Genomic DNA, 26,863 nt, shown 5'->3' with positions numbered 1-26,863 from the left:
AGACAGGGGACTTTACAAAGTCTTTGTTGTCATTTCGGACCCTGATCGAGCCGCAGGTCAAGTCACAGGAAAGTGGCACAAACTGTGCAGGTCAACAGCACCTTGGATGGAGGGTTGGGAAGCCCTTCCAAGAGTCCCTTTGTCAAACCTCACAACAGCCCTGTGAGGTAGGAAACGCCCCCGACACGGGGACTGAGGCACAGAGAAATGCAGTGGCTTGGCCAAGGCCTCGGACAAGCCAATGACACGGGCAGGAGTTTTCCTGCTCTTGTTCTCAGCTTGTGGCTCCTTCCCCTTGGACAGCAGAGTGGGAGCAGCTCCCGGAGCCACTGCTGGGCTTGGCCCAGGAGCAGGGAACAGGCAACGTTGTGAGGGCTCCCGAGCCCCTCAAAAGCACCCTGGGAAGCAGCTGCCACCGGCACTTGGGGCATTCAAACATTCCCAGACAGTTTCTCCTTCCAGGTGACCCCAGGATCGTCACCGCTTTTCCTTGTGCAGTCGGACAGGAGGTCAGGAGGAGCCTGAGAACTTGGATCCTTCATGGAAATGTCCCAGCACTGCACGGCCCAGTCCAAACTGGGCACCACGTTTCTGTCATGGCAAACGTCTCCCTGAGACAATGCCCAGCATGGATGGAGCTGCGGTGGCAGTGACTGGGGGCTCACCAGGCCTGGAGGAGAAGGAGGAGGTAGCTACAAGGACATCACACTGTCACCAGCATCTTCCATCGGTGGGGATGGTCACTTTCCCCGGGTCACCCCTTCCCAGCCCATGTGCAATGTCAAGAGGAACTAAAGCTGGGAGGAAAATTGGCCAGAAAGCAGTGCCAGGAGCTGTGGTGGGATTTCGGTCATGGAAACCCCACCGCAACCACCCCCTGGTTCAGCCATGGTTCCAATGTCCCCTCTGCACCCCCACCACTACAGTTTGTGTGCTGAATACAAATTCTGTCTTACAAAAATAGTCCTCTGGTATGAAAAGGGTTACTAAAACGAGAGGAACAGGAGAGCCCTGTGGCCACAGCAGTGCAAATCAGGAGAGCCAGCTCAGGAAGGGTAGGTCAGGTGTCCTGGGATTGTCACTTCTTTGAGGAGAAGGAGGTGGATTGGACTTTGATGGCTGGGACTGGCCTGGAGCAAGAGGAAAGAGAAAGGAGACAACTGGTTTGAGTGCAGATACCAGACATCCACCAGCTCCACCACCACTGTCCCCAGCTCAGGAATTCCTCATGGATAAGGCCCCCAAGTCCGGCTGTCAGGAGCAGATCCCTTGAAGCTCCACTGCCCCATATCCAGAGGATTCAGCAGTGCAGAAGAGCTGGGAGCAGGAGTCCTTGTAAAGGACTTGGACTTTTATCTCCCAACTCCAAACTGGAAGACCCACATCCTCCATTCCCTGGGACACAGGTGCCCCAGCCCTTGCTGGGTGCCCAGAGGAACCATGTCCTGCTCATCCAGGAGCCCCTGGGAAGGTGGATTGATCCCCAGTCCCCCATTTCCCAGCCCAGTGCTTACCCAGAGGCCACCCCACCACAAGGGTCTCTAAATGTCCTCTACTCACCTTTGAGGTGGCATCGGTCTGCAGGGAGGAAAGATGAGAGAGCATCAGCATCCATCCCTTCACCCCTTCATCCCCCAGCAGCTCCTTCCTGGCTCTGGGCTGGGAGGCCACGGGCACTCCCAAGGGTGGTACCTCCCTTACCCCAGCACCTTTCACCACCCAGCCTTGGCCAGACCTGTGGGGTCCTTCCAGGTGGAGCCACGGGATGTCCCACCCACGAGACCCCCAGCTCCTCCCCCACTCACTTTAGCGGCCTCGTGGGGTGGCTCGAGCCACTTGTCCCCGACACCTTGAAGTTGGTAGGAGGGACCATGACCAGCAGGGTCTGTCCATGTGCAGGAGGCAGCTCCTTGGCCAGGAGGGGACTCCCCGGCAGCGGCCGGCGCGGGGCTTGGTGCTTGGGGACCACCTGGGATCACAAAGGGCACAGGGAGAGACAAAATCCTTAGAGGAGCATCCAGGGACCTCCTACAAACCTCCTCCCCCTGCAGAGCTGAGATGCTTCAAAGCACAGAACACCCAAAAAACTTTAAAATATCCTCAGATCTAACGGGCTTCCTTCAATGCTAGAACAGGTTCAGCCCTCAGGGTGCTGTGACAGCTCCTCAGCAGAGCCCAGCCCAAACCCAGCCAAAGCCCAGGGCAGTCCCATGAGTCTGGAAGGGGAGCAGAGCCAGGCAGCGACGCTCACCTGCGGGGTCCTCACGGGGCTGCAGGGAAGAGGTTTCTTCGGAGGTGGGAGCTTGGCCTGGGAGACGCCGGCTTTGGTGGGGACCAGGGGTGATTTGCTGACTGGGGGAGGGGGCCTGGCAGGTTTGTGGAGGGGCGGGGCGGGGCGGGGAGGGATGGAATGGGGAGGTGGGCGAAGAGGGTGGACGACGTTGATGGGCTGAGAGCCAGGCTGGGCAGCACCGGATTTGGGGAGGAACGCGGTCCGTGGGCCGGGCTGCGAGGAGAAAAGCAGAACTGTGGGGAACATCCTTGGGTTCAGTTTTCCTGGGTGCTGAAGAGCAGATGTCCCCTCAAGGCCTGGGAAGCTGCAGGAGGAGCACTGGAACCACTTTCTGGGACCACCATCCCACCCAAAAGCTGAGTATGTTCAGTGGTGAACCCGGCTGTGTTGATGGTTGGATTTGATGATCTTAGATAAGGACATTAGAGGGCATTTCCAACCTTCCTGACCCTGTGATTCTGTGTTTGCTCCTCACTAACCCCATGAAAACACACAGGGATGAGACAGGTGCTGGAGATACAGAGCAGGGTCAGCTCTGTGAATCCACACCAGATTTCCAGCAGATGGGAGACATCACCAGCTCTGCCCTGCTCCCAGACACTGTGGCTGTGCTCAAACAACCTGAATTCTTCCTAAATTCAGCCCTGGTGCTCAAGAAGCACAGGTGAAGTTTAAAAAGTTAAAAATTCATTGATGTGTGGTACAGGACAAATAAAAGAACTTCTGGAAAATGGGGGAATAACCAAATGAAGGAATAACCAAACCTGCAGGAGCCAAGAGCAATGACCCGAGAGGGAAGAACAGGAGGACACCATAAATCGAACCACAAAGCCAAAGACCAACTTTGTTTGAATTTTGGGCTCATTAACATCAGAAAATACCCACCCCCACCCTCCCACCCCAAAAAAAAAAGGCTGTGATCATCTCTCACTCCCATCAATCCCTTCTCCATATGGGAAATTTCCCAATGGAGGCTCCTGGTGATCACCAGGGGAGACTGAGCTCCACAGACTCAGTTTTAGGAGGGGTGGGCACACCTGGCCATGGACTCAGTGCAGACACGAGGCAGGACCAGCACAGGCACCAGGGCTTGCCCGGTTCCAAGATGTGGGTGTGATATCCACAGGCTTCACATCCCAGGAGGGAAAACAAGCCAGCAGCTGAGTTATTGCTGACTTTAGTGAGTTATCACTGACCTTAGAGAGTTATCACTGAGTCTAGTGAGCTATCACTGACCTTGGTGGGGTGGCTGGAGGCTGAAATGTTCCTCAGGGTGAAAGCAGCTTTGGGATGGGCACTGCTCGACTTCCGACCGATGGATTTGTTCCTGCTGGGGATGAGGGACACGGCAAAATAAAGCAACAGGTGAGCACCAGCTGCCTCCAAAACGCTGCCCATCAGCTCCTGTCTCAATTAACACCTCACTAACAGCCAGCCCTCACTGCTGGGGAGCAGGGAGGGTCACTCTGTGATGGGCAGCAGGGAGGGTCAGTCTGTCATGGGCAGTAGGGAGGGTCAGTCTGTGATGGGCAGTAGGGAGGGTCAGTCTGTCATGGGCAGTAGGGAGGGTCAGTCTGTGATGGGCAGCCTGCAAGGAGTGAGAATTCTCCTTGATACCAGGTCACCTTCACCACCCCCTGGGATTGTCCTATCCAGAGGACCATTCCCGTCCTGGGCTCAGGGAATTGCTGAGATTCTCAGATTTCCCAGGACAAAGCTGTCCAGACTCCAGACCAGGTCTCCCACCAGGACAGGGTCCATGCACCACCAGCTTCCCACAGCCCCCCCGGAACGAGTCTCAGAGTCCCACTGGGTGCTCGGGAGAGAAGAGATTTGGGTGCCCCCCACACCTGCAGGCCTCCTGGCTCCTCTGCCTCATCTCCTTGACCCATCTGTTGAGGAGGGAGTTCTCCCGCCGGTACCAGTAGTAGATGCTCAGCATCAGGGCAGGCAGGAGGAACAGGAAGATGACGACGAGGGCGATCAAGATGGATTCGTGGTCTGGCAGGGGAAGCACAGGCACGAGGGCTGAACCTGTGAGTGAGGGGCTGGGACAGCCACCAGCCTCTGGCCTCACTCAGTGGCAGCAGTGACCCCATGCGCCCATTCCTGGTCACCTGAGCTGGAGACACCCCTGCTGGTCACACCTCCGGGAAGGGAACAGGCCCTCAGTGGCCTCTGATGACAGTGGGTGGCCACCAACCAGCCAGAGCTGGGCACAGACCGTGGGGCTGCCTGAACAGACCCCACCCAGCCCCTCTGTAAGCACCCAACCCTCCCCTGGCACCACTGTAGCCCAGGAGCACCTCAGGGCACTGGGGACGAGCTGTGACTCACTGTGGCTCTGCACGGGGCCACTGTCCACGCTGCCACCCAGGCCCGGCTTCTCGCAGTACGGGGGGGCCCAGCCAGGGTCACAGTGACAGTTCTTGTTGCTGTTGCAGACCTGGGGACAGAGGAGAGGGTTGGCCACCATCAGGGGTGTGTGGAAAGGATGGTCTGTGGGGCAGGGATGAGAGCAGATGGTGACAGAAGAAGCTTCGCCCCTGACAGTGTTCCCCTTGAACATCACAAAATCATGGAATGGTTTGGGTTGGAAGAGATCTTAAAGAGCATCTCATTTCCCCCCTGCCATGGGCAGGGACACCTTCCACTAGCCCAGGCTGCTCCAAGCCCCAATGTCCAGCCTGGCCTTGGGCACTGCCAGGGATCCAGGGGCAGCCACAGCTGCTCTGGGCACCCTGTGCCAGGGCCTGCCCACCCTCCCAGCCAGGAATTCTTTCCCAATATCCCATCTAAATCTCCTCTTTCAGTTTGAAGCCATTCCCCCTTGTCCTGTCACTATCTACCCATGTCAAAAGTCACTCTCCCTCTTTTTTATAAGCTCTTTTTAGTGCCAGAAGGTCTCCCCAGAACCTTCTCTTCTCCAGGCTGATCAACTCCAGCTCCGAGAGCTTTAAAGATGCTGGGCAGAACAAAAGGGTGAATGTGAGTGTTTTACCTGCCACAAAAGGGTAAATCAGATGTTTTTGCCTGTCACAGAAGGGTGAATCAGATGGTTTTACCTGTCACATCTTTTCCATAACCCAGCAGAAATTCCCACAGCCATTTCTGTTGCCTCATCTGACAAAGCCCTGCACTCCTCTGTAACCTTTCAGCTTTGGAGAACAGTGTCTCCTCCCATTCCCTGAACCATTTCCCTGCTTTTCTGCAGTCCCAGTTGTCTTTCCAGCTCTTGTTTTGCTCTCAGGGGGACCAGGCACCTGCTCTGAGCTCCACTCTCCAGCTCAAATCAGACCCTGATCCAAGTTTTGCAGATGGTCCTTACACCACAAACAATCTTCCTCTCACTTGGACACGGGTGAGCAAAGATCGCAGCTCAGCCCCACCTGGAGCTGACGCATGGGACAGGTCTGAAAGGCAGAAATCCACTGGGTCACAGGGCTCATCCCTGTGGGAGACATTTGGTTTGGCTCAAAAACCTGCACCTCATCCCAGGAATCCTGTGCAGGTCCCGGGCAGCCACTCACCCCGTGGCCGTGGCAGCGGGACACGCACTTCTCCAGCTCAAACAGGGATGCGTTCTGGCACCGGCGGTCCTTGCACACCTGGCAGGGAGACGAGGGGCTGAGGTCAGAGGAGGACCCAGGAGGGGGGGGCTGGTGGCACTGGTGGGAGTCTCTGAAGGATTTTTTGTTGGAAAATGCAGGGTGGTTAAATTGCATTGTTCCAGTCAATGGATTTCACTCCCATTTGCAGCACAGCCACGAAGCCTCTGCCATTCCCTATCCAGGATGGCTCAGCAGAGCCCAGCCACCACCACTCCCAGCCCTCTGCACAGAGCCTGCCACACAACCCACCTGGCAGCTCCTGCAGAAACCATTTCCCATTTGGCTCCAAAACCCAGGCACTGGCCAAAGTAAACAATGCTGGATTTCAGAACCAGCCATGTTTCCTCATGAAAATGTCACCATTTTGGCCTTCCCAATGAAAATATCACTGCTAAAATGCCAAACAGGGAAGGCTGTGTCTCCACAGCCAACTCTCTCTGGAACACATCCCTGCTTCCGCGTCCTCCACCAGCCTCTGCCCTCTCTCAGCTCTGCTGACCCTCTCTAAGGTCCTTGGAGATGCAGGGGCTGCAGAGGACACCAGTGCCCAGCTAGCACCGGATTTGTCATGTTGATTCCTGACAGAGCTTTCCTGTTTCCTCTGGGAAACAACCTCTCCACAGGAGGAATCCTCCTCCACCAAGTCCTGGGGCAGTTCCTGCTGGGATTGTTTCACTCTGAACTGATTTGGTGAAGAAGCTTGGAGGGCTGAGAGAACCATTTGGTGGCCTAAACGTGAGTGAGTATCTGGTGATGCTACAAATGCCCCAGGTGAGAAGACTTTGGTGGCCTACCAACATCTGGTGACAGCAGTTGAGGTGTCCAACGCCTGTAAGGGTGGAAGGAACCCCATCCCAGGGCCCGGCTGTGACGTGGGAAGAGCCACATGCACCCTGGAGCTGGGTCAGAGCCCAGAGACGGTGACCTGCGGGAGAGCCCACCCCAGGAAGGGGCACTCACCATCCCATCTCCACATTTGGTGCCCGTCAGGACCAGCCCAGGGTCGGACAGGTCCTCCTGGTCGTCCTTGGCGCTGTAGACAAAGGTGCCCCGGCACTTCACCTCCCGGCCCTTGAACCGGATCGTGGTGTCGATGGACACCGTGTTGGTCCCCTGCGGCTTCTTGGCGGAGCTCTGGCACTGGATCTTCCCACACATGGCATCCCTGGGAGGCACAGCCAAGGGGAGCTGGGAAGTGGGGCAGCAGTCCCTCGCCCTCCCACCCCCATCATCCCACTGAATTTATGGCCACGCTAGAGAGGCTCTGCAGGTTAAATCACGGGCAGCACAGAGAAATGGTGGAGGGAACAGCCGGGGGAGCGGGAGGCTCTGACATCCCAAAATAACTGGGAATACTGGGGAGCACGCGCTCCCGAATCTCCCTCTGACACTGTGTTTGGTTTTCCATCAGGCTGGGCTGGGAGGCGCTCGTGGTGGGACAACAGAATCACAGGGTCGTTTAGGCTGGAAAAGACCTGGAGATCACCAAGTCCAACCTCCCAGCAGCGATGGGGACGGAGCCCAGGAAGGACCTGGTGGCTTCCTCGGGTACAAAACAGGACTGCCCCAAGGGCTGGTGCCTGGAGGCTGAGGTGGGACCCTCCCAGTCCCTTGGCAGGGGTGGCAGGGGCAGCGGGAGGGGGACACGGGGCACCCCCATGGGACCCACCTCTTGTCACACTTGACGTAGCGGCCCTGGCTGTCCTTGCCGCAGTTGCCGTAGGTGTTCCCAGCCATGTTCACGTCCTGGAAACAGGCGTCCGGTGCTGGCCATGCTCCTGCACACAGGGGAAAGGTCCTGGGGACAGCAGGCAGCAGGCAGAAATCCCAAAAGCAGGAGCAGCAGCTGGATGCTCATGGAGAAAACACTGAGGAAAAGTCTCCCAAGAGCTGCTGCTGTGGGTGCCGGGCCAAGGACAGGAGGGATGAAATTCCCTTTTCTCTGGAGTCTCATGGAGGATTTAGGTCATGGAATGGTTTGGGTTGGAAGGGACCATAAAGACCATCACATTCCACCCCCTGCCCTGGGCAGGGACACCTTCCACCATCCCAGGCTTCTCCAAGCCCCAGTGTCCAACCTGGTCTTGGGCACTGCCAGGGATCCAGGGGCAGCCCCAGCTGCTCTGGGCACCCTGTGCCAGGGCCCCTCCATCCACCACCCCCAGCCCCATGGGCAGGGGCCATGGGGACCCCACGGGGACCCAGCAGTGAGACCCCAAAGGGCTCCTGCCCCGGAGGGGTGGGAAGCAGGCAGGGGGCTGGCGGGACTGACCTGGCCCCCAGAGCTGCACGCACTGCTGGTGGTGGGTCATGCACATGCCGTTGTTGCAGTAGGCCTCTCCATAGGCGCACGAGGAGCCGTCCAGCAGGTACACGTTGGCTGGGCAGTACGGTGAGGCTCCCGTGCAGAATTCCGGGAGGTCGCAGGATCCCGCAGCTTCCCGGCACATCGTCCCTGCCACCTTCAGCTGCAGGAGGAGAGGGGAACATCGGCACTGAGCCAAGGGGATGAGGGGGGATTGATGGTGCACAGCTGGGGACCATAAACATCTGTAAGGTCCCCTGTGAGCCTTTTGGGGGCTGTCAAGGTATAGGGACACATTCCTCAGCTGAACCCCAGCCACAAAGTTGCCAGTGGGAATTCTCCTGGAGAGGGAAAAGGGCCTGGAGGGACAGAATGAAGGAATGGCTTCCCACTGCCAGAGGGCAGGTGTGGATGGCATATTGGGAAGGAATTGTTCCCTGGGAGGGTGGGCAGGCCCCGGCACAGGGTGCCCAGAGAAGCTGTGGTTGCCCCTGGATCCCTGGCAGTGCCCAAGGCCAGGTTGGACACTGGGGCTTGGAGCAGCCTGGGACAGTGGAAGGTGTCCCTGCCATGGCAGGGGTGGCACTGGATGGGCTTTGAGGTCTCTTCCAACCCAGCCCATTCCATGATTCTCCTGCAGACACAAGGTCACACATTAACCCTCCTCCTCCTCGGACACAGGGAGTGACCTGGAGTCCCAAGGGAATGGCTGGGCCAGGTCTCCACCGCATTCCATGGGCACGGGGAGAGCAGGGCAGGGCAGGGTCTCACCTTGCAGTTGTGGCAGCAGTCGCCGTGGGCACACTGGGCCCCCTCCTTGAGCGTGCAGTTGTGAGCATTGCAGCAGGGGTTGGTGCATTCCTGCGTGGAGAGAGGACAGCTCCATGGGCACGGCTTCCATCCCTTCCCCAGCACTGCCCCCAGCCCCTTCTCCACCCATCACATCATTGCCCTTCTCATCCCGCCAGTGGGGAAACTGAGGCACTGAGGGGATGAGGAAGAATTGGGCACTTAAGGGAAAAGTCAAGGAGAAAGTCAGGACTGGGATAAATGGATTCAGGAAGGTGGGACTGGGAAGAGCCCTTGGGATGGAGTCCCTGTGACAGCAAACCCTTCCCTTGGAAACCCCCTGTGCAGGAGTTCCTCAGCTGAGCTGGGCTGCAGAGCCGTGCAGGAGGGGCCCACCTGCACCCCGACCTGGCAGGAGGGGCCCACCTGCACCCCCATCTCCCAGGGGGGCTCACACCGTACCCCAACCTCCCAGGAGGGACTCACTCTGCACCCCCACCTCCCAGGGGGGCTCACACCGTACCTCCACCTCCCCACAGTCACAGTCCTCGCCCTCCTCCCGGAAGCCGTTGCCGCATTTCCGTCCCACCACCAGGTCCTTGGTGTCGGGCAGGTTGAAGAGGCACATTCCCCCTCCCTTCTGGAAGTAGCTCTCCAGCTGCCTCTTGCTGCAGGAGCTGAACACGCGAGGGAAGGGGTGGCTGTGTGGGGACAGAGCGGGATGGGTGGGGAAAGGGAGCAGCAGGGCCAGGAGAAGGTGGAAAATCAGTCAGACCTGGGAATCTGGGACGTGGACAAACCGGCACAAACCCTGCCAAGAGCAGATTCCCCATCGCTCAGTGAGCCCAGGAACATCTCCCACCCCAGCTGGCACAGCCAGACCAACAACCAGGGGACACCACTGAACCCAAAATCCTCAGGAATGGGATGGGGGGCAGGCAGAGCCCCTGTCCATCGCCCCTGGAACGTCAACCCCCCTGCACGGAACCTCCTGAGCCAAGAACCCCCTGGTGTGAGCCCCACCCTGCAGAGCCTGAGCTCAGCGCTGGTGCAGGTGTCACCTCTGCCCTGGGACACTGCAGGCCCCCCGAGCCCCCACAGGCAGGTGCCCCCTCTGGCAGGGACCCTCTGCTCCCCACAGCTCAAACCTCAAGCCTTCCTGTTCTCACTCAACCGGGACAGGAAACACCCACCTGGGCTGCTGAAACACCCCCTGGCTGAGATGGGTGAAATCATTTAAAATTAAAGAAATATGGATAAAAAAAACACCAAAGAGGACCCAGAGAGCTGCAAAAATTAAATAGTCGGAGCCTCCAATGTGTAAGGAGCTGAGGAACAGGAGAAGCACTCATTCTCTACAGAAGCTCTGAGCAAGATTCTTCTCTAATTTCACAGTTTGTGGGGTTTTGGTGGTTTATGAAGAAGGAAGCATTTCCTCCTTCTTAGAAAAGGTTTCATTTCCTCTTAACACTGAAAAATAAGTTTATTTTAATATCAGGACATCTCATTCTCGAGATGATACAGAGGACATTTTATAAAAGAGGTTTTGAAGTCTCTTGAGCTGGAGGGAAACCTGTAAGTGCCTGCAGGTCACTGAGGCTGAGCAAGCCAATGTACCCTATATATATTTGTATATACTCATATAATGTGCAAATAGGAATGGGCTGAACACAGCCAAAAATGTGCTTTTCCCCACCACAATCCTCCCAGGCAGAGGTTAAATCCTGTGGGATCAACATCAGGGTCTGGCAGCCCTGATAACCAAGAGGGAACAGCCCGGGAACACCCTGAAACTACAACTGGGGTCCCACTGCTCTTTCCTAACTGGAAGAGCAGGTGGCTTCAAAAAAAGGGAATAAACAGCTGCTCTTCAGCAGTGCAGGGATATCTGGATGAGCGTACCATCAGGAGAGGGAAAACCCAACAGGAGAAGGAATTTGGAAAGGAAACTGGCACCAACCAGATGGATTATGAAGCCCATCCAGTGCCACCCCATCCACGGGCAGGGACACCTCCCACCGTCCCAGGCTGCTCCAAGCCCCAATGTCCAGCCTGGCCTTGGGTGCTCCCAGGGATCCAGGGGCAGCCCCAGCTGCTCTGGCAATTCCAGCCCAGCCCCTCCCCACCCTCCCAGCCAGCAATTCCTTCCCAACATCCCAGCCCAAGCTCCCCTTTCCCACTGGGAAGCCATTCCCTGCCTCCTGGCCCTCCAGCCCTTGGCCCCAGTCCCTCTGCAGCTCTCCTGGAGCCCCTTTAGGCCCTGCAAGGGGCTCCCAGCTCTCCCTGGCTCCTTCCCTTCTCCAGGGGAACATTCCCAGCTCTCCCAGCCTGGCTCCAGAGCCGAGGTGACAACATTCCCTGTCCACTCCCAGCCCACCCAGCACCCACAGCCTGCTGGGGGCTTTGGGGACACATCCAGGGCGCTGGGGACACATCCCAGGGCCAGCACCACTCACCCCGTGGCTGCAGCCATGACACAGCCGCCCTGCTCCGGGGTGGCCTCCACGCAGCAGCCCTTGGTGTCGTGGACCATCCCGAAGTTGTGGCCGATCTCGTGGGCCATGGTGGCGGCGGCTCCGATGGGCTGCTCCGCGTGGTCCTGCACCGCGAGCGGAGGGGTCAGCACAGCCACCGCAAGGGACAGGGCTGATCCCACAGCCGGGAATGGGGCTGGGCCCACGGAGGGACCACACACCCGGGGATGCAACTGGATCCCGAGGCGGGAGGGGCTGGAGGAAGGTTCATGGCAGCAGTGGGGCTTGGTCTGCTGAAATTGGCTCTGGGGAAGCTCTTTGGCTGGAGCCAGCCGCTTAAAACTCTGGGCACATCCCAAAAACCAGAAACCTGGGTGCCCCCCACCACCCCGCCCAGGGATCACAGGTGACCAGGTCCACCATGGAGGAGGAGAAGTTGTCTGGGCAGGGATCCAGAGAAATGCAGAGAGCAGAAGCAGGGATCAGGCAGGGTCTCTTCATGAGGGACAGCAGCATGGAGTGCTGCACTTCATGGAGTGCACAGGAGATCCCAGTGCTGCTGCCAGCTGGGAGCTGGGGGTGGACCTGGGCTGGGAGACCTTGAACAACCCCTTCTCACCCCTCTTTGCACCTGGCCAACACCTGAGGGGGTCAGGAGCCACCAGCACCACCCCTCACCCTCAGGCTGCACCCCAGCCCCAGGGGGCTGCTCCTCCAACCCCATGGAGAACTCCACCAGGCCGGTGGGGACCCCCAGCCCCCCTTACCACGCTGACCCCTCCGGAGTTATCGGCGCTGCACATCCCCTCCAGCGGAGCCATGCCAATGGTGGTGCCCCCAAAGGTCTTCCCTCTGCCCGGGCAGGAGAACAGGCGCAGCTCAGCACCCGGGGGGTTGGAGTGCCCAGCCCCAGGTGGGAGCCCCGCCTGGTGTCCCCAGCCCAGGGCTCACGTCAGCAGCTGGGCATTGTCGTGCTTCTTGCGTGCCCTCAGCGACTTCTTCCACTGCAGGAAGGCCCAGAGCGTGGCGTTGGCATCGCTGCTCACGGTGCACTGGTCCCGCTCCGTCCACACCTCCAGCCCGATCAGGGCCACCTTGATGTTCAACAGCCTGTAAAACTGCATCAGGGGAAAGGTGGAGGGTGTGGGGACAGGAGTTCCCTGGACATCCTCCATCCCTGGTGTGGCGTTGCAGCTGGTGGGTGTCCGTGTTTCCCTCCAGCTGTGTGACTCCAGGACACACCTGTCCCAAACCCACCTGCAAGCACGAGCTCCACAGGCACAGGTGTGGGCACAGGAGCCAGTCAGGGTGGCACGGTGACATTCAGTGACAACACCTCAGTGTGTCCCTTCTCTGCCAAAGAGGCTGGCACTGGTCCCAGGCAGGAGCCAGTGAGCGCTTCCCTGCTGAGCTCAGCCCACGGGTGACAGAGCCCTTCCCACCACGCGCTCAGAGAACTCCTCAATTCCTTGATGGGTGGCCAAGCCCTGCCACAGCTGCCCAGAAGAGGGGTGGAGTTCCCAGCCCTGAAGGGATTTAAAGTTGCGTGGATGTGGCACTTGGGGACAGGGTCAGTGGTGGCCTTGGCAATGCTGAGGAATCGTTGGACTCAAAGGACTTAGAGATCTTTTCCAACATTAACAATTCCGTAACTCTGTGATTCCTTGCCCGGTGACACGGGGACTGTCCCTGAGGGTCACAAAAGGGCCTGGCAGGTCCCTCACCTTGTCCACGTAGTTTGCGATCTCCACGATGCGCTGCTTGGTGTGGCCCAGGTTGAGGTTCTGGTTCCTGTACTGAAGTGAGGATGGGGAAGGGTCATGGGGAAAATCCAGGATGGAGGCCGAGAGGGACCCTGGTTTTCTGCCCCCCCAGCACTCACCAGGGTGTGATCAGCAACGATGAAGAGCTCCATGTACTTCATGGTCCTCCAGGCATCTCTCCTGGCCTGCAGGCAGACACAGGGCTCAGCAAAGAGGGGCAGCCCTCGGCTCTGGGACCCTCCAGACACCAAAGAGCTGCTCAGGAGGGACAGCTGAGAGGGGAAACTGAGGCACGAGGTGACAAGGAACATTTGGGTGGCTCCAAATGACCTCATATCATGTCCCACACTGTAGGACACAGCACTGGGACCCAACCCACGCATCCTCTCTTTGGGGTCTCCTGCCCAAATTCCAGCCAGGCAAGCCACCCACACAGACCCTCCCACCCCACCTGCCTGCACAGCCCTGCCCAGCTGCCGGGAACATGGGAGCTGTCAGCGGTGCTGAGAGCCCCTCCCGGCCCTCTGCCTGTCCCCAGACAGATCCCGTGAGGATTTACCTGGGTGGATTTACCCAGGTGGATTTATCCTGGGTGGATTTACCTGGGTGGATTTATCCCAGGTGGATTTACCCGGGTGGATTTACCCGTGAGGATTTACCCGTGGGTGCTGCGGCTGGAAGAGCTGGGCAATGCCAGCGATGGTGCTCCCGAGGTCATGGCCATGCCCACAGGTGCCCCCGGGCACGGGCAGGTGCTCTGCTCTGTGGATGAGGTGCAGACCTGGCTCAGGGCTCCCCAGGGGTCTCAGGTAGTAGCTGGTGTTGCTGCTGAGCACGATGAGGCCCCTGGAAACAGGAACAGCCCCGATGGCTCCTGTGGTGCTCCCGCTCTGGCTCCCCCAACCCCTGAGGCCCCACAAGCTCATGGCACGTCAGCCTGGTCCATACCCGAGTGGGAGCAGGGACAAGAGTTGGGGATTTCTGCCCACACAGCCCCAGGGGCAAACAAACCCTCAGCACCAAAACCTCCACAGGTCAGAGCACAGGAAGAAAGCTCAGCCTGGGACATCCGCTCTGGGGTGCAGGGACTTGCCCCCTCCAGGGATACAATTCCTGGGAGTGCCAGAAATATGTACTCTGCCCCAGCCTGCCCCGTGCTGGGGCTGGGTGAAGGACGGGAGAAGGAAGAAGGACAAGATGGGAGTGATGGGAAAATCAGCCAGGTCAGGCATTTGGAGTGGGGCTTGCAGGAGCATCGGTGCTGCTCCAGGTGGTCTCGAAGGGGATCCCTGCAGGGAGAAGGAGCAGTGGATCCATCCCCGCCTTTGCCAGCTCCACAACCCCCCGACCCGGCATTCCTCCAATCCTGATTCCCCCATACCCTGCCCCTTCCCCCATACCGTATTCCCGAGCAGGTGCTGAGCACGACCCAGGAGCCGCCGTGGCCGCGGACGTGGCCGTGGTAGTGACAGTGCTCCTGGAGAGAGACAGTGGAGGCCTTCCTTCGAGGGCTGGGAGCAACAATCCCCATGCGCTGATCCCAGAAAAGTACCCCTTTTCCATTTCCCCCTTTCCATTTCCCCTTTTCCTTTTTCCAGCCAGGCAAGCGCTGTCCCCTGCACCGGGAGCGGGAGGAGCCAGAAGCCGGAGTTCAGCCCGGGACGCAGCCCAGCGCCCGGCGCGGCGCTGGAAGGCTGACAGGAGGCCGGTGGGGGACATCGGGAGGGCCGGGTGCTGCCTGTGTTTGTGTCCCGAGGTGCTGTCCCGGGGCCAAGAGCCGCAGGAGCCGCGTGCTGCCGCATTCCTGCTGCCACGGGCGCCGGGGATGCTGCCAGGGAAACTCCCCCACCCGCACCGGTGCGGCTTTGGCTCCGTCCCGAGCGCCAAAAGCCCCCGAGACACGGAGGTGAGCGTCCCCGCACCCACCGTGTGGTTGGGGGTCACCGTCACGGGCTGTCCCTCCTCGCTGTAGTGCGTCTCCGTGTAGCCCGGAGCCAGCAGCCTGCGGGGGGAGAGCGGGGTGAGCAGCCGGGAGCTGCTCCAGGGCTCCCGGCACTGGGACACACTGAACCTCTGAGCCTGAACCCGGCGGAGCCATCGCCATGTCCCCCTGAGCTCCCCCGGCACCCGGCTGAGCCATCCCCGTGTCCCCCCAGCACCCCCCAAACCGGCTGAGCCATCCTCGTGTCCCCGTCCTGTCCCCCTTGCAGAGCTCCAGGCCCCAGCTGGCACCGCTGTGACCCTGCACTGGCCAGGTCTGTGTGACCTTGCCCAGATTCCAGGGTGATGGGCATCCCACTGGGAGCCTGCAGCCCCGTGGGGATGGCAGGTCTGGATGGGGCTGGCAGGTCTGGATGGGGCTGGCAGGTCCCAATGGGGATGGCAGATCCCAGTGGGGATGGCAGGTCTGGATGGGGCTGGCAGGTCCCAGTGGGGATGGCAGGTCCCTGTGGAAGGGCAGCACCCTGCAGGGTGCTCAGCCATCCTGAGAAGGACAAGGAGGGCCAGGTTTTGCCCTGCTCTCAGTTTAGCTCTCAGTTTTGGGGGTTTGGCTCCATCCCAAAGGTTTAATTCTGCAGAGGAAGAATGTAAAGCAGAAGCCCTCCCAGAACAGCCCCCCCGCCTCTCGCTTTCTATTTTGCAGCACTTTGGCCCCAGAAATGTCACTGTGGGCACGTCTGTGGCTTCCCAGCCCGCCTGTGAGCGGGTGCCTGGCACCAGCAATTCCAGTCACAGCTCAGACCGGAGACAGCCGCTCGGTCTGCTTCCTGGCAGGGGACACGTGGGTGGCTGGCAAGGCAAGGGCCTGGCCAGCGTGGGGACACAGGGACAGCGTGGGGACAGGGATGGACAGGTGGGCTGAGGACACAGGAAAGCCAAATCCTCCTGCCATGCCCAGGGAACAGGAGCTGGGGTGGCTGAGCCGGGCACATCCCGGCCTGACCCAGGACTCAGACCAGGGGGATGTCCCCTCCAGGCAGGGCAGAGGCCCTGGGGAAGGGAGGACAGGATGAGCCTTCTCCTCCAGCACGAGGGGAGGAAAACACCCCCAGGACGCTTCTGGAGAGCAAGCAGATCTCCCAGGAAAAAGAACATTTGAAGTCTAGCCCAGCCTCACTGGCCCATGAGGCCATTGAGGGCTGAGGCAGCAGCTTGGATGTCCCCACACTGTGTCCCCACACTGTCCCTGCAGCCAGTCTTGGGTGGCCCTGGGTGCCATGGACTGCTTTGGGTGCTCAGGTCCCTTTTGTGCCACTGTCCCCTCAGCTCACCCTCCTGCCCTGCCCACCCTGCCAGAGGCACAGAGCCCCCAGGGCTGCTCCTCACGCTCCTGCCCCCCTCCAGCAGGCAAAGGGGCACCGAGCCAGAACGAGGGTCAGGAGAGGACACTCCAACGCCTCCAGGCCCGGAGCACCAGCCGGACACAGGGCTGAGCTTTGCTCCTCAGCTTTCTACCCCCACTGCCCACAGCCCTAAAATGTGCAGAGGAACCACCAGTTCCCCTTCCTGCACACCAGAAGCTCCCCTGCAGTCACTGGGGGCCCTGGGGGACACCGTGGTGGCTGGGTCTGTACCCCAACAGCAGCAGGAAGGAGATTCTGCCAGGCCCAGCCTCCCACAGCTGCTGGTGAGAGGCAGAAGTGGAAGCAGAGCCTCATCCTGCAGGGATCAGCTCTGCCCTGCTCACCACGGGGACACAAACCCACCAAGGGACAGAGAACTGGGGCTGTCCCACCCCTGGGAGTGTCCAAGGCCAGGCTGGACAGGGCTTGGAGCAGCCTGGGACAATGGAAGGTGTCCCTGCCCATGGCAGGGGTGGTGCTGGATCTTCAAGGTCCCTTCCAACCCAAAGCACCCTGGGATTCTGGGATTCTGTGAAAGCCACGAGGTCTCAGGCAGAGGGACAAGGAGGGGAGGGCAGGGCACAAGTGCGGTCCTTGCCCCAGGGCACGCCAGGCTGGGCGAGTGGCACAGGGGACAGAGGCTGCTGCCACCTGCACCCAAACTGAACCAGAGCCCAGAAAGAGGCAACCAAGGCAGCAAAAGGAGCAGTTCAGCCCAAATGGAGCCACACTGGGCTGTCCCTTCCCCTGCTGGACAGGGTGACCAGGACACTGCCAGTCCAAGTGGGACCCTGGCAGGGATCCCCAGTGTCCCTTCCCCAGCCCCGACACTCACTGGTTCCTCTCCAGCACCAGCACGAGCTCTTTGCCCTCGGCCGTCACAGCCACCTCAGCCCGGGCAGGTGCCAGCACCTGCAAAGAAAGGAGGGAATGGGGTTAGGAAAGATCCCTGTCCCCAGCACCTTCCCTGCTCCCAGCTCCGGGGGCATCCCAGCCTCTCCTCCCCAGGTCTGCTCCACCTACTGCATCCCTGCCACAAGCCATGGAAGGTGATTTCCCTGAATTCCTAGCCCTACAGGGATAGCGGAGGATTCACCCTGAGGTTCAGGGATGAGGCAGCAAGTCCCAGCTCTGCTGGCAGCTTCCCCAGGGAAAGGCAGCAAGGGACAGCCAGGAGGGACCGGGATGGGGAGCAGCTCCAGGAGCATCCTGAGCAGGATCTCTATGTGCTCCATCCCATGGAGATGCTGATCCAGGGGAAAGGACCTCAGCCCTGGGAGGGTCGGTGCCCATTTGCACCTCTGGGGGGGATGGAAATAATCACCAACCCCCGGGCACCGGATAGGGGCCGCTAAAAATACCCCAAAATACCGGGCAGAGAAAGGAAACAGTGACTCAGCTTCCCCAGGATGCCAGTGGTTTTACTCATTCCCTCTCTTTGGAGGGTGTTAAATGGGAAGCTGACTAGATCCACACCAGCACGGCCCAGCTGCCCGTGACAGGATGGGCTGGAGCCCAAAGTGCTGCCCTTCCCTGTGTCCCCACATCCCGTCCCCAGCGCTGGGGACACTGAAAGCATCGCCCTGCCTGATGTCCATGGCCTGGACTCTCCCTGATGTGTCCCTCAGTCCCTCCCCGTCCATGAAGGATGCAGGGAGCCCAGCAGGCTGCCAGCCCTGGGGATCGCCGCGGGACCCCATCACCTGGCCATGGCCCTGGAGGGACAGGGGACAGGAAGGAGCCGTCCCCGCAAGGGCCCGGCTTTGGCTGCTCTTGGCATCACAGGGCTCTGCAGCTGGAACACGAGGAATGCAGCAGGGAGGGGGCAGAGCTGGGTGATTCACACTCGGGATGAAGCAGAGGTTAAATCTGCTTCCCGCTAATTCCTGTGGAGCTGGCTGCGCTGTTGCTGCTTCTGCAACCCAGCCCTGGGTATTGGGGAGATCAGGGGACCCCCGGCCTGGCAGCCCCAGGGGACCCTCACCCTCAGCTAAGGGCAGCTTCACGGGACGAAGCCCTTTGGGGTGTGGAGCAGCTGGACACCAGCGCTGCTGCGGCCGGGCTGTGGGGTTTGTGTTCCCGCGATGGCTGTTCCTGCACAACCACCCCACAGTGAGCTCCAGTGCCACCCCATAAAGCTGCTCAGACATCATGGGATGGTTGTGGCTCCAAGGAGCCCCCGGGGCTGGGTCCTACGGCCCCAATTCCAGAGGACAGGGAGGTGTCACTCCCTCCAGGGCGGGATGCGGGCTGGAGCCGGGATGCGGGGCTGGAGCCGGGATGCGGGGATGGAGCCGGGGCTGGAGCCGGGCTGGCTGAGCCCTCTCCGCCTCCCGCTCCGTCTGCCCAGCTCCAGAAAAGGCGAGCAGACGCAGCGCTCTAAGAACACAGCCCCGGAGCAGAGAGGGGCGAGGCCCCGGCTCCGACAGCTCCCAGCGAGTCCCCCCGGCTCGGCCCGGCCGCAGCGGGGCCCCGGTGCCCCGGCCCGGCTGGGGGGGCCCTGCGGAGCCGGGAGGAGCCGGGCAGGGGCTCCATCCCCTCCTCCGGCGGCGCTGGGAACGGGCGGTATTTTTGGAACACGATCTTGTACAAACATCGCTCCCTGGCCAAACATGGTCTGTACATTTTTCTTGCCGTTTCCCTCCTTTCCCCCCTCTTGCCCTCCCTTTTTCTCTCCCCGTCTCTGATCTCCCCAACACCCGCTCCCCGCAGCCCTCTCCTCCTCCTCCCCGAGTCCCTGCCGGCTCCTTCCCGGTTTAGAATTCCCCAGCAATTACTCCCTGCCTCGCCTTGAGGGCCGGTGCTGGCAAAATTCTCTTTCCCAGCTGCCGTCTTAAAGGGACACGTGCCTGTCCAGGGTTATCCCGGCGCTCGCAGCTCCCATCCCATCTCCCGGGCTGCCAAGGGCTGGAAAACAAACGGCTGCCGCTGGGATGTGTGTCCCCTCCCTGTGAGGGGATGCGCCACAAGCTCTCCTCTTCCCCGTGCCTCAGCTTCCCCTGAGAGCTCCTGGAGAGGCAGTGGCAAGAAGGGGATGGGTCCTGGCTCCAGCTGGGATGGGCCCAGCTCAGCTCCTGGAGGGACCAGTAGCAGTAGAAGCAGGGAAAGGGGAATTCGAAGAGCACTTGTGCTGGGCAGGACTCTGAGGCCAGGCAAGGTGATGGCATTAATTAAACACTGCTCATTTTGCCTGCATTCATTAAACACTGCTTGTTCTGCCTTGAGCCTGGCAGGGAGCTGGGGCCCCAAGAGCTCCTGCCAAGGTGCTGCACACTGGAAATGAGCCGGGATCAGCTTCTTCCTGGACTCCAGCATCCTCCTGGGTTCAGCGTCTTCCCAGGCTCCAGCATCATCCTGGATTCCAGGACATTCCCACCTCCAGCATCATCCCAAACTCCAATATCATCCCAGGCTTCAGCACCATCCTGGGCTCTACCATTGTCTCAGGCTCCAGCATCATCCCAGACTCCAGCATAATCCTGTGCTCCAGCATCATCCCAAACTCCAGTATCATCCTGGGCTCCAGCATAATCCCAAAACCCAGTATAATCCCTGAGTTCAATATCGTCCTGCTCCAACATCATCCCAGGCTCCAATATAATCCCATGTTTCAGCATCTTCCCAGGCTCCAGCAACATTCCAAGATCCAGCATCCTCCTGGGCTCCACCATCACCCCAGGCTCCAGCATCCTCCTGGGTCCCACCATCACCCCAGGCTCCAGCATCCTCCTGGGTCCCAGCAATCCTCACAGACTCCGATAAAATCCTGGGCTCCAGCACCTTCCCAGGCTCCAACACCTTCCCAGGCTCCTGTTGCTCCCTGACCTCCTTTCCCCAGCACCCACAAACAGAATGGCCCCAGCACAGCCAGTCCCACAGGGGCTGGGCTGGGAGAGGCTGGAATCGTGGAATTGCAGCTGGGATGACTCTGCCCTGGCCGGGCCCCAGCCCATGACTGGCCCAGGAGCCCTCCAGGTCCAGCTCAAGTCTGGTTTTATTTTTCACTCCATCCATCAGAAAAACCTCAGTGCTGTTTGCAGAGGGCCAAGGGCGTTGAGCTGCTCTTCCCTGTTTCCCCACAGCTCCTGGCCACGCTCCGCATCCAGGCTCCCTCCATCCCTGCTGGGAAGCTCCAGCTCCAGGAGAGCAGCTCGCCCAGGAGCAGGCTCAGGGAGCGCCGAGTTCCTTGGGAAATCACCGGTGAAGCCAAGTCCCAAAGCCCCGCTCAGCTCACGGCCTGGCCATCTCTCAGGCAGCTTCCACGAGTTCCTAAAGGAGCTCCCAGAGCCCGGATGTGACGGGGAGGACAGGGATGGAAGTTACCAGGAGATGCTCCATGGAGGATTTGGTGATGGCATTTGCAGCTGGAGCAGCTCGGCCGCGCCAGGGCCTCCCCAGGCAGCTGGATCCCGGCAGCACTGAGGCTTTGAGGAACACAGCTCGGGATTGCATCACTTGGCCAAGACCTCATGGACGAGCCTCTCCCGCCGGCTGCTCGCTGGAAAAGCATCCCGGGGAGTCAGGGAAGCAGGGCAGCCCAGGCCCTGGAGGCAGAGGCAGGATTTGGGTTGGTTCAAAACAAGGCTGGCAGGGTTTGCTCAGTCCGGCCACACCTCGCAAAGGGAGAGGGGCTCCCTGCAGGGAGCAGGGCAGGGAGGTGCTTCGGCACCTGCGGCACATCCCGAACCGCGGGCAGCCTGTTCCTGCCCTCCCCTCCCTTCCTGCTCCGGGGCAGGGCCGGGACCTCCCCGCGGTTTGCAGAGATCCCCGGGATCGGGGTGTCCCACCCTGACCCGGCAGCACGGGATGCTCCAGCTCTGCATCCCCGTTCAGCGGGGAGGAGGAAGGGAATGGCCACCCCCAGGACAGGGAGCCAGGGGCTGCTCCAGGGACCTCATGGACGAGCCCGAGGTGTGAGGGGAGCAGTGGATGGATGGAAGCTCCATCGATGCCAAGGGGTGTCCCTGCACACGGATGGGATGCCAGGGAGACCCACAGGGAAGTTGAGGAGCTCCTGTGCCTGGGACTCCTCAGCCCTCAAGATCCCAGAAAGGTTTGGAATGGAAGGGACCTTCAAGAGCATCTCATTCCACCCCTGCCATGAGCAGGAACACCTCCCACTGTCCCAGGCTGCTCCAAGCCCCAATGTCCAGCCTGGCCTGGGACCCTCCCAGGGGTCCAGGGGCAGCCACAGCTGCTCTGGGCACCCTGTGCCAGGGCCTCCCCACCCTCACAGCCAGGAATTCCTTCCCAATATCCCATCCATCCCTGCCCTCTGGCAGTGGGAAGCCATTGCAGCAAGAAACCACACCTGGAAGAAAGCAATTCCAAAGGGAAAGGCAGGGAACACCACGGTCTGAGCAGGCTCCCGGGGTGGGGACAGGGCACTCCCGTCCCTCAGGGCTGGATGCCCAGGTCAGAATGCCGGGTATAACCCCCATTTCCATCTCTGAAGGGCTGGAAAAGCCCCGGGTCAGCTCCGGCAGCCTTTGCTCCACATCCCGGGGCAGGAGGGGCAGGATGCGGGGCAGGGTCCCACCGCAGGCGGTGGTGGCAAGGGAGCTGTTTGCAGTCAGGGTCCCCACGACCTCCTCCCGGCCTCTCCCGAATCACTTCCATGTGTGCCGAGAGCCCGGGGAGCTCAGCCCGAACAATGGGACGGAGGAGGGTGCAGGGAGGCAGGGCCGGCCCACCCAGCGCTGCCAGCCCCCACACGATCGCACCGCAGGGCCACCGCCACCCTCCTCCTGCTCCTGCTGGCCCGGCCTCGCTGCTGGGGGAAAAGGAGACACGGGGATGTCCCCAAGGACCATGGGACACCCACAGCATCCCGCAGCATCCCGCAGCATCCCAGTGCTGCATGAGGAGCAGCCCCAGGGCAGGGATGGAGGAGCCTGGGGGGTCACCACACTTGAACCCATCATTCCATGGGCTGGAATGTTGTCTCCTGGCAGGGCGGGCGGCTGGCATTCCCACAGACGAGTTTATTTCCAGGATCTTTGCTGGAGGGCAGGAGGAGACAGGGTGGGGGTGGAACGGATTAAATCGAGCCATAAATATGAACGCCAGCAGTACCAGGGCAAAAAGGGCCAGTGTGGGGCTCTGTCCCATCCCTTGCCCGGTTGCCCCCATCCTTCCCCCACAAACCTCCCCGGTCCCCGCACCGACCACGCCCCTCTCCCCTCCTTCCCCTGCCCCAGGAACAGGAGGCTCCTTGTTCCAGGCTGGCTGGAGCTGGAGGCAGAGCAGATGCCAGGAAATACGGCGGGACCTGCCCAGCCACCCCAGCCCCGGAGTTCCCCCGTGGCTCCCGAAATCCCCCAGCTGCGATTTCCCCCCCCAGCACCATTTGGGGCACCGGGGTGTGGCAGGAGCAGAAATAAACCTCCCCTGCCACGTGTTCCCCATCTCAAGCGGCTTCCAGCTTAAATACAGACGGGTCCGGGGCTGCCCGGCAGGGGGGGGACATTTCTCCAGACCGACCGCAGCACCCACATGGGCTCTTCCAGCTCCTGCAGGAGCAGCCAGCCCAGATTCCCCTGGAAAAGGCACCGGAGGGGCCAGGGCAGCACAAACCCCTCTCCCAGGCACAGCCGGCCCCGCCTCGGGCATCTCCTGCCTGGAGCGAGGAGGGCTCACCTGGACCATCTCGGGTGAGATGCCACCAGAGTCCCCTCCCAGCAGGGTCTTCTCAGCTCAGCTCCAAAGCAGAGCAGCTCCTCAGAGCTGCCTACAACCATGCTGGGAAGGGACTGGATGTGCCCAAAGGAGCCCCCAGCCCCTCCCGGCCGAGGGGCAGCTGCAGCTCTGGCTGAGCCCAGAGCCGGGCAAGGGGCCAAAGCCCAGCCAGGGTGGCCACAGGCACCGCACCCAGGGATGTGAGACAGTGGGGGTGGCAGGGAGGGGGTGACATCTGGGAAGGGATGCCCTCTGCTCCTTGCAGGCCTCTGCCCAAGGCCACTGCTCCCAAATCCGGCAGCACTTTCCCTTAGCTGGTCCTGCTTTCCTGGCCAAACCAGGAGCTGACAGATCACCTCCAGCTCCTCTCTCCAAGCTCCCCAGCTCCCTTCACTCACCCTGCAGCTCCTGGCAGTCCTGCCCAGCAGTCATTAACACCGTGTTTAATTAATCACTGCTGCATCCTCTGCTTTCCCTGTTCATCACCTGCGTATGGTGGCGGATCCTGAACCTCCACACTCTGCTCATGGATCCTGACCCTCACATGCTCCTCATGGATCCTGAACTTCCACACCCTGCTCATGGATCCTGACCCTCACACGCTCCTCATGGATCCTGAATTTCCACACCCTGCTCCTGGATCCTGAACCTCCACATGCTCTTCATGGATCCTGCAAATTCCACATGCTCCTCACGGATCCTGTAAACTCAGTGCCACCATCCTCATCCCACCAGGAAGACCTCCAGGCAGAGGAGGGAGGGAGGAGGGAGCAGCTCTGCCCTTACCTGTTCCTCCAGGCTGACGGCTCTGCGGACACGGCCCCCCAGGAGCCAGTGTGGGGTGACTCGTTCTCCTTGGGGCGGTGGCCCTGGGGAAGAGAAGACCTGGTGAACAGACCCTGCGAGACCTCGAGAGCTGGAGCTCCTCCACAGCCACACCAGAGGGAACTTGGGAAGGGACAGAGCTGAGGACCAACATCCAGAGCCTCCTCTCAGGTGTTTCTGGGGATGGACACCAGCATGAAGCCAAAGCATCATCCCCTCCCCAGCCCACTCCCTCATTGCTGGCTCAGCCTTAATCCTGGAAGGCTCGCAGGAGCGTTGCTCCCACCCAGGTCCCAAAACTGTGGCCTAAATCCCCTGGAACCCACCCTGGAGAAGCAGCTGGCACGTGGGAGTTGTGGCTGCCCCTGGATCCCTGGCAGTGTCCAAGGCCAGGCTGGACACTGGGGCTTGGAGCAGCCTGGGACAGTGGGAGGTGTCCCTGCCATGGCCGGGGTGGCTCTGGATGGGCTTTGAGCTCCCTTATAACCCAAACCTCCCCATGACTCTGTGATTTGTGGGACAGGGAGGTGCAGTTCCATCATCCCAAATGCAGCCATGCTCTGCAGCCGGAGCTGGGCTGCAGCAGGAGCAGGAGCAGAGGAGCTGGAAGGGCTGTGGCACGTCAGGGTTTGTCTGAGCCATCCCAGCCCCCGGGCAGTGCAGCACAAGCCATTCCTTGGCTCGATCCAAGGCAGACAGACTTTCTAAGATTATTTTTTCCTAAACAATGTGGCCGGGTTTGACTGCAGCACAGGGAGCAGCCACTGATGACTTAAGCCTGGATGACAACAGAACAAAAAATCTGAAGCTGCTGCAGACAGGGGATGAGGCTGAACAAAAATGTCAAGGGTTGGGCCACCTCGCCAAGCCAAATGTTGTCAGGGGGAGAGCTTGGATGGAGTTATCTTCCCCAGCAAAGTTGTTTACTCAGGGAGTGGAATAACAGGGCTCAGGGCTTTATGATTTTATAGGCTTGTTTGGGTTCCTCGTGCTGCGACCCAGGGGCTGGGCTTGAGGGAAGATGAAGTTATCGAAAAGACAAAAGAAGAGAAAAGGCAGAGTTATGGGCTGGGAATCACTGCTGGAGTTTGATGGGATCAGGTCACCCTGCCCGGCCACCTCTGTCCCCCGGGAGCGCCCAGCGCTATCGTCCCGAGGTATTTAATCAGTGCCATTAAATATAGCCCGGAATCAGATTCCAGGAATAACTGCAGATAAGGGGTGGCACCACCCCAGCTTCCTTCTCCTCACCTCCTCCGAAAGCAGCAGCCAGGCCCTCCAAGCCCAGCCACACACCAGCCCCGTTTTCCGTGGGGAAACTGAGGCACGGGTTCAGCCGCGCTGGGGTAGCAGCTCCGGTGGAGTTTGGTGCCCTCCCATTACAGAGCACAGGAATAAATCCCACTATTTTTAATTCCCAAAGGGAGGAGGACAGGGAGCTGCTGCCTGTCCCGGTCCAGCTCTCTCCCACGCCGGCTGGGGAGAGGATGGGACACGAGGGGCGGCCACTGCTGGGATTGCTGGGCTGGGCTTTGGGCCACGTCCCAAAAATCCCCCAGTTAGGAGATTTAAGTGATGAGATTTAAGTTAAGATATTTTAAATTTCCCACTGATTTGTCTATAGTTTTTGCTGGGAATCTGAGAGACTCAGAGCACAAGACGGGGCCTCAATCTAACTCAAATAAACCCAAATGTAGCACAGAAAGGGTTTCCCACACCCCCCTTCCCTTGATTTCCTGGAAAACACTCATCCCCAGCCCTTTTTGGGAATGCTTTGGCGTTTGGGATGTTGGCAGCCCGAGTTGTGGGGCTGGGGGGGAAGCCCGAAGGAGCCCTGCAGAGCCCGGAGTCCCGCCGGAGCAGGCAGCTTTCCCTTCTCCTCTCTTTATCCAGAGCTTTGGCTCCCACCGCCCTCCCTGTTCCCCTCCCAGCTGCACGGCTCTCTTGGAGCTGCTGGAAAACTTCTCTTAGCAGCAGCCGAGAACCCGGCAAAGCTCGGAAGCGAAAAAATAATAACGAAAAATGTGTTTTGGGTAGAGGAACACCAGCCCTGACTTCTCAGAGGGGCTGGGGAAGGAAATAGGGATGAGGAAGATGGGACAGGCGGCCGAAGTGAAACTGGCACCCCCCTCTCCTCCTCCGGCTCCCATTTAAAAAGTGACAGGAACCTCTAGAGAAAATTGTGGATTTCCTCACCAACCGAACGAGCCGCGTTTCACGCCCAAACCCGCACGGCAGCACAACCCCGAGCTCCCTCCTTCCCGAGAGCCACGGCCGGGAGCTGGCACGGGATGGGCACGGGATGGGGGCTCTGAGCCGGCCGCGGAGTTCTGGGGGGTGAGAGCCGGCCCCGTCCCTGTGCCGGGGGTGCCCGATCCCACCCCATGCCCTCCCATCCCAAGGGGACCCTGCGGAGCCGCAGCGCCGAGCGCGGGGTCTGGGGGCACCGGGGGCACTGGGGGGAGCGAGCGCTGCCCGGAGCCCCGTCCCCAATTCCATCCCCATCCCATCCCCAATCCCATCCCCAATCCCATCCCCACCCCCGCGCCCCCAGCCCCCCTTACCTGCCGGCCCCGCCCAGCCCCGCGGGGGGAACCCCAGCAGGACCCCCAGGAGGGCGAGGCGGAGCCCCCAGCCCTTGGCCGAGCCCCGGCGGGGCCCGGGGGGGCCCGGCCCGGCCATGCCGCCGCTCCCGGGCTGTCACCGCCCCGACTCGGCGCCTCCGGCCCGACCTCCTCCTCTTTATGCGCCGGGTCCCTCCCCCGCCGCGGAGCCCGAGCG

General features: G+C 60.5%; 1 protein-coding gene across 2 annotated transcripts; it reads right to left on the bottom strand.

Moving 5' to 3' along the window:
* ADAM33 (ADAM metallopeptidase domain 33) lies at positions 1 to 26,782 on the bottom strand. Of its 2 annotated transcripts, XM_069014858.1 has the most exons (24): positions 26,647 to 26,782; positions 24,044 to 24,126; positions 17,415 to 17,491; positions 15,162 to 15,237; positions 14,636 to 14,712; positions 13,895 to 14,081; positions 13,355 to 13,420; positions 13,197 to 13,268; positions 12,424 to 12,590; positions 12,240 to 12,324; positions 11,455 to 11,597; positions 9,522 to 9,699; positions 8,981 to 9,070; positions 8,177 to 8,372; positions 7,574 to 7,682; positions 6,865 to 7,069; positions 5,824 to 5,901; positions 4,631 to 4,739; positions 4,144 to 4,294; positions 3,530 to 3,623; positions 2,252 to 2,506; positions 1,806 to 1,969; positions 1,561 to 1,578; positions 2 to 1,130 (listed from the first exon to the last, which is right to left on the bottom strand). In XM_069014858.1, the coding sequence occupies exons 1-24, from the start codon at positions 26,762 to 26,764 to the stop codon at positions 1,079 to 1,081; spliced, it is 2,850 nt and encodes a 949-aa protein (XP_068870959.1). In that variant the 5' UTR covers positions 26,765 to 26,782; the 3' UTR covers positions 2 to 1,078. The 2 variants fall into 2 exon arrangements, with proteins under 2 accessions (XP_068870958.1, XP_068870959.1); XM_069014857.1 differs by lacking the exon at positions 26,647 to 26,782 and having other exon boundaries at positions 1 to 1,130; positions 3,530 to 3,620; positions 24,044 to 26,395.
* Positions 26,783 to 26,863: the final 81 nt, after the last annotated feature.

The sequence above is a fragment of the Aphelocoma coerulescens genome, chromosome 4 (genome assembly GCF_041296385.1).
Source record: "Aphelocoma coerulescens isolate FSJ_1873_10779 chromosome 4, UR_Acoe_1.0, whole genome shotgun sequence".
Lineage (NCBI taxonomy): Eukaryota > Metazoa > Chordata > Aves > Passeriformes > Corvidae > Aphelocoma > Aphelocoma coerulescens.
Note: the sequence above shows the minus strand (reverse complement) of the source record. Positions and strands in the feature narration are given on the sequence as shown.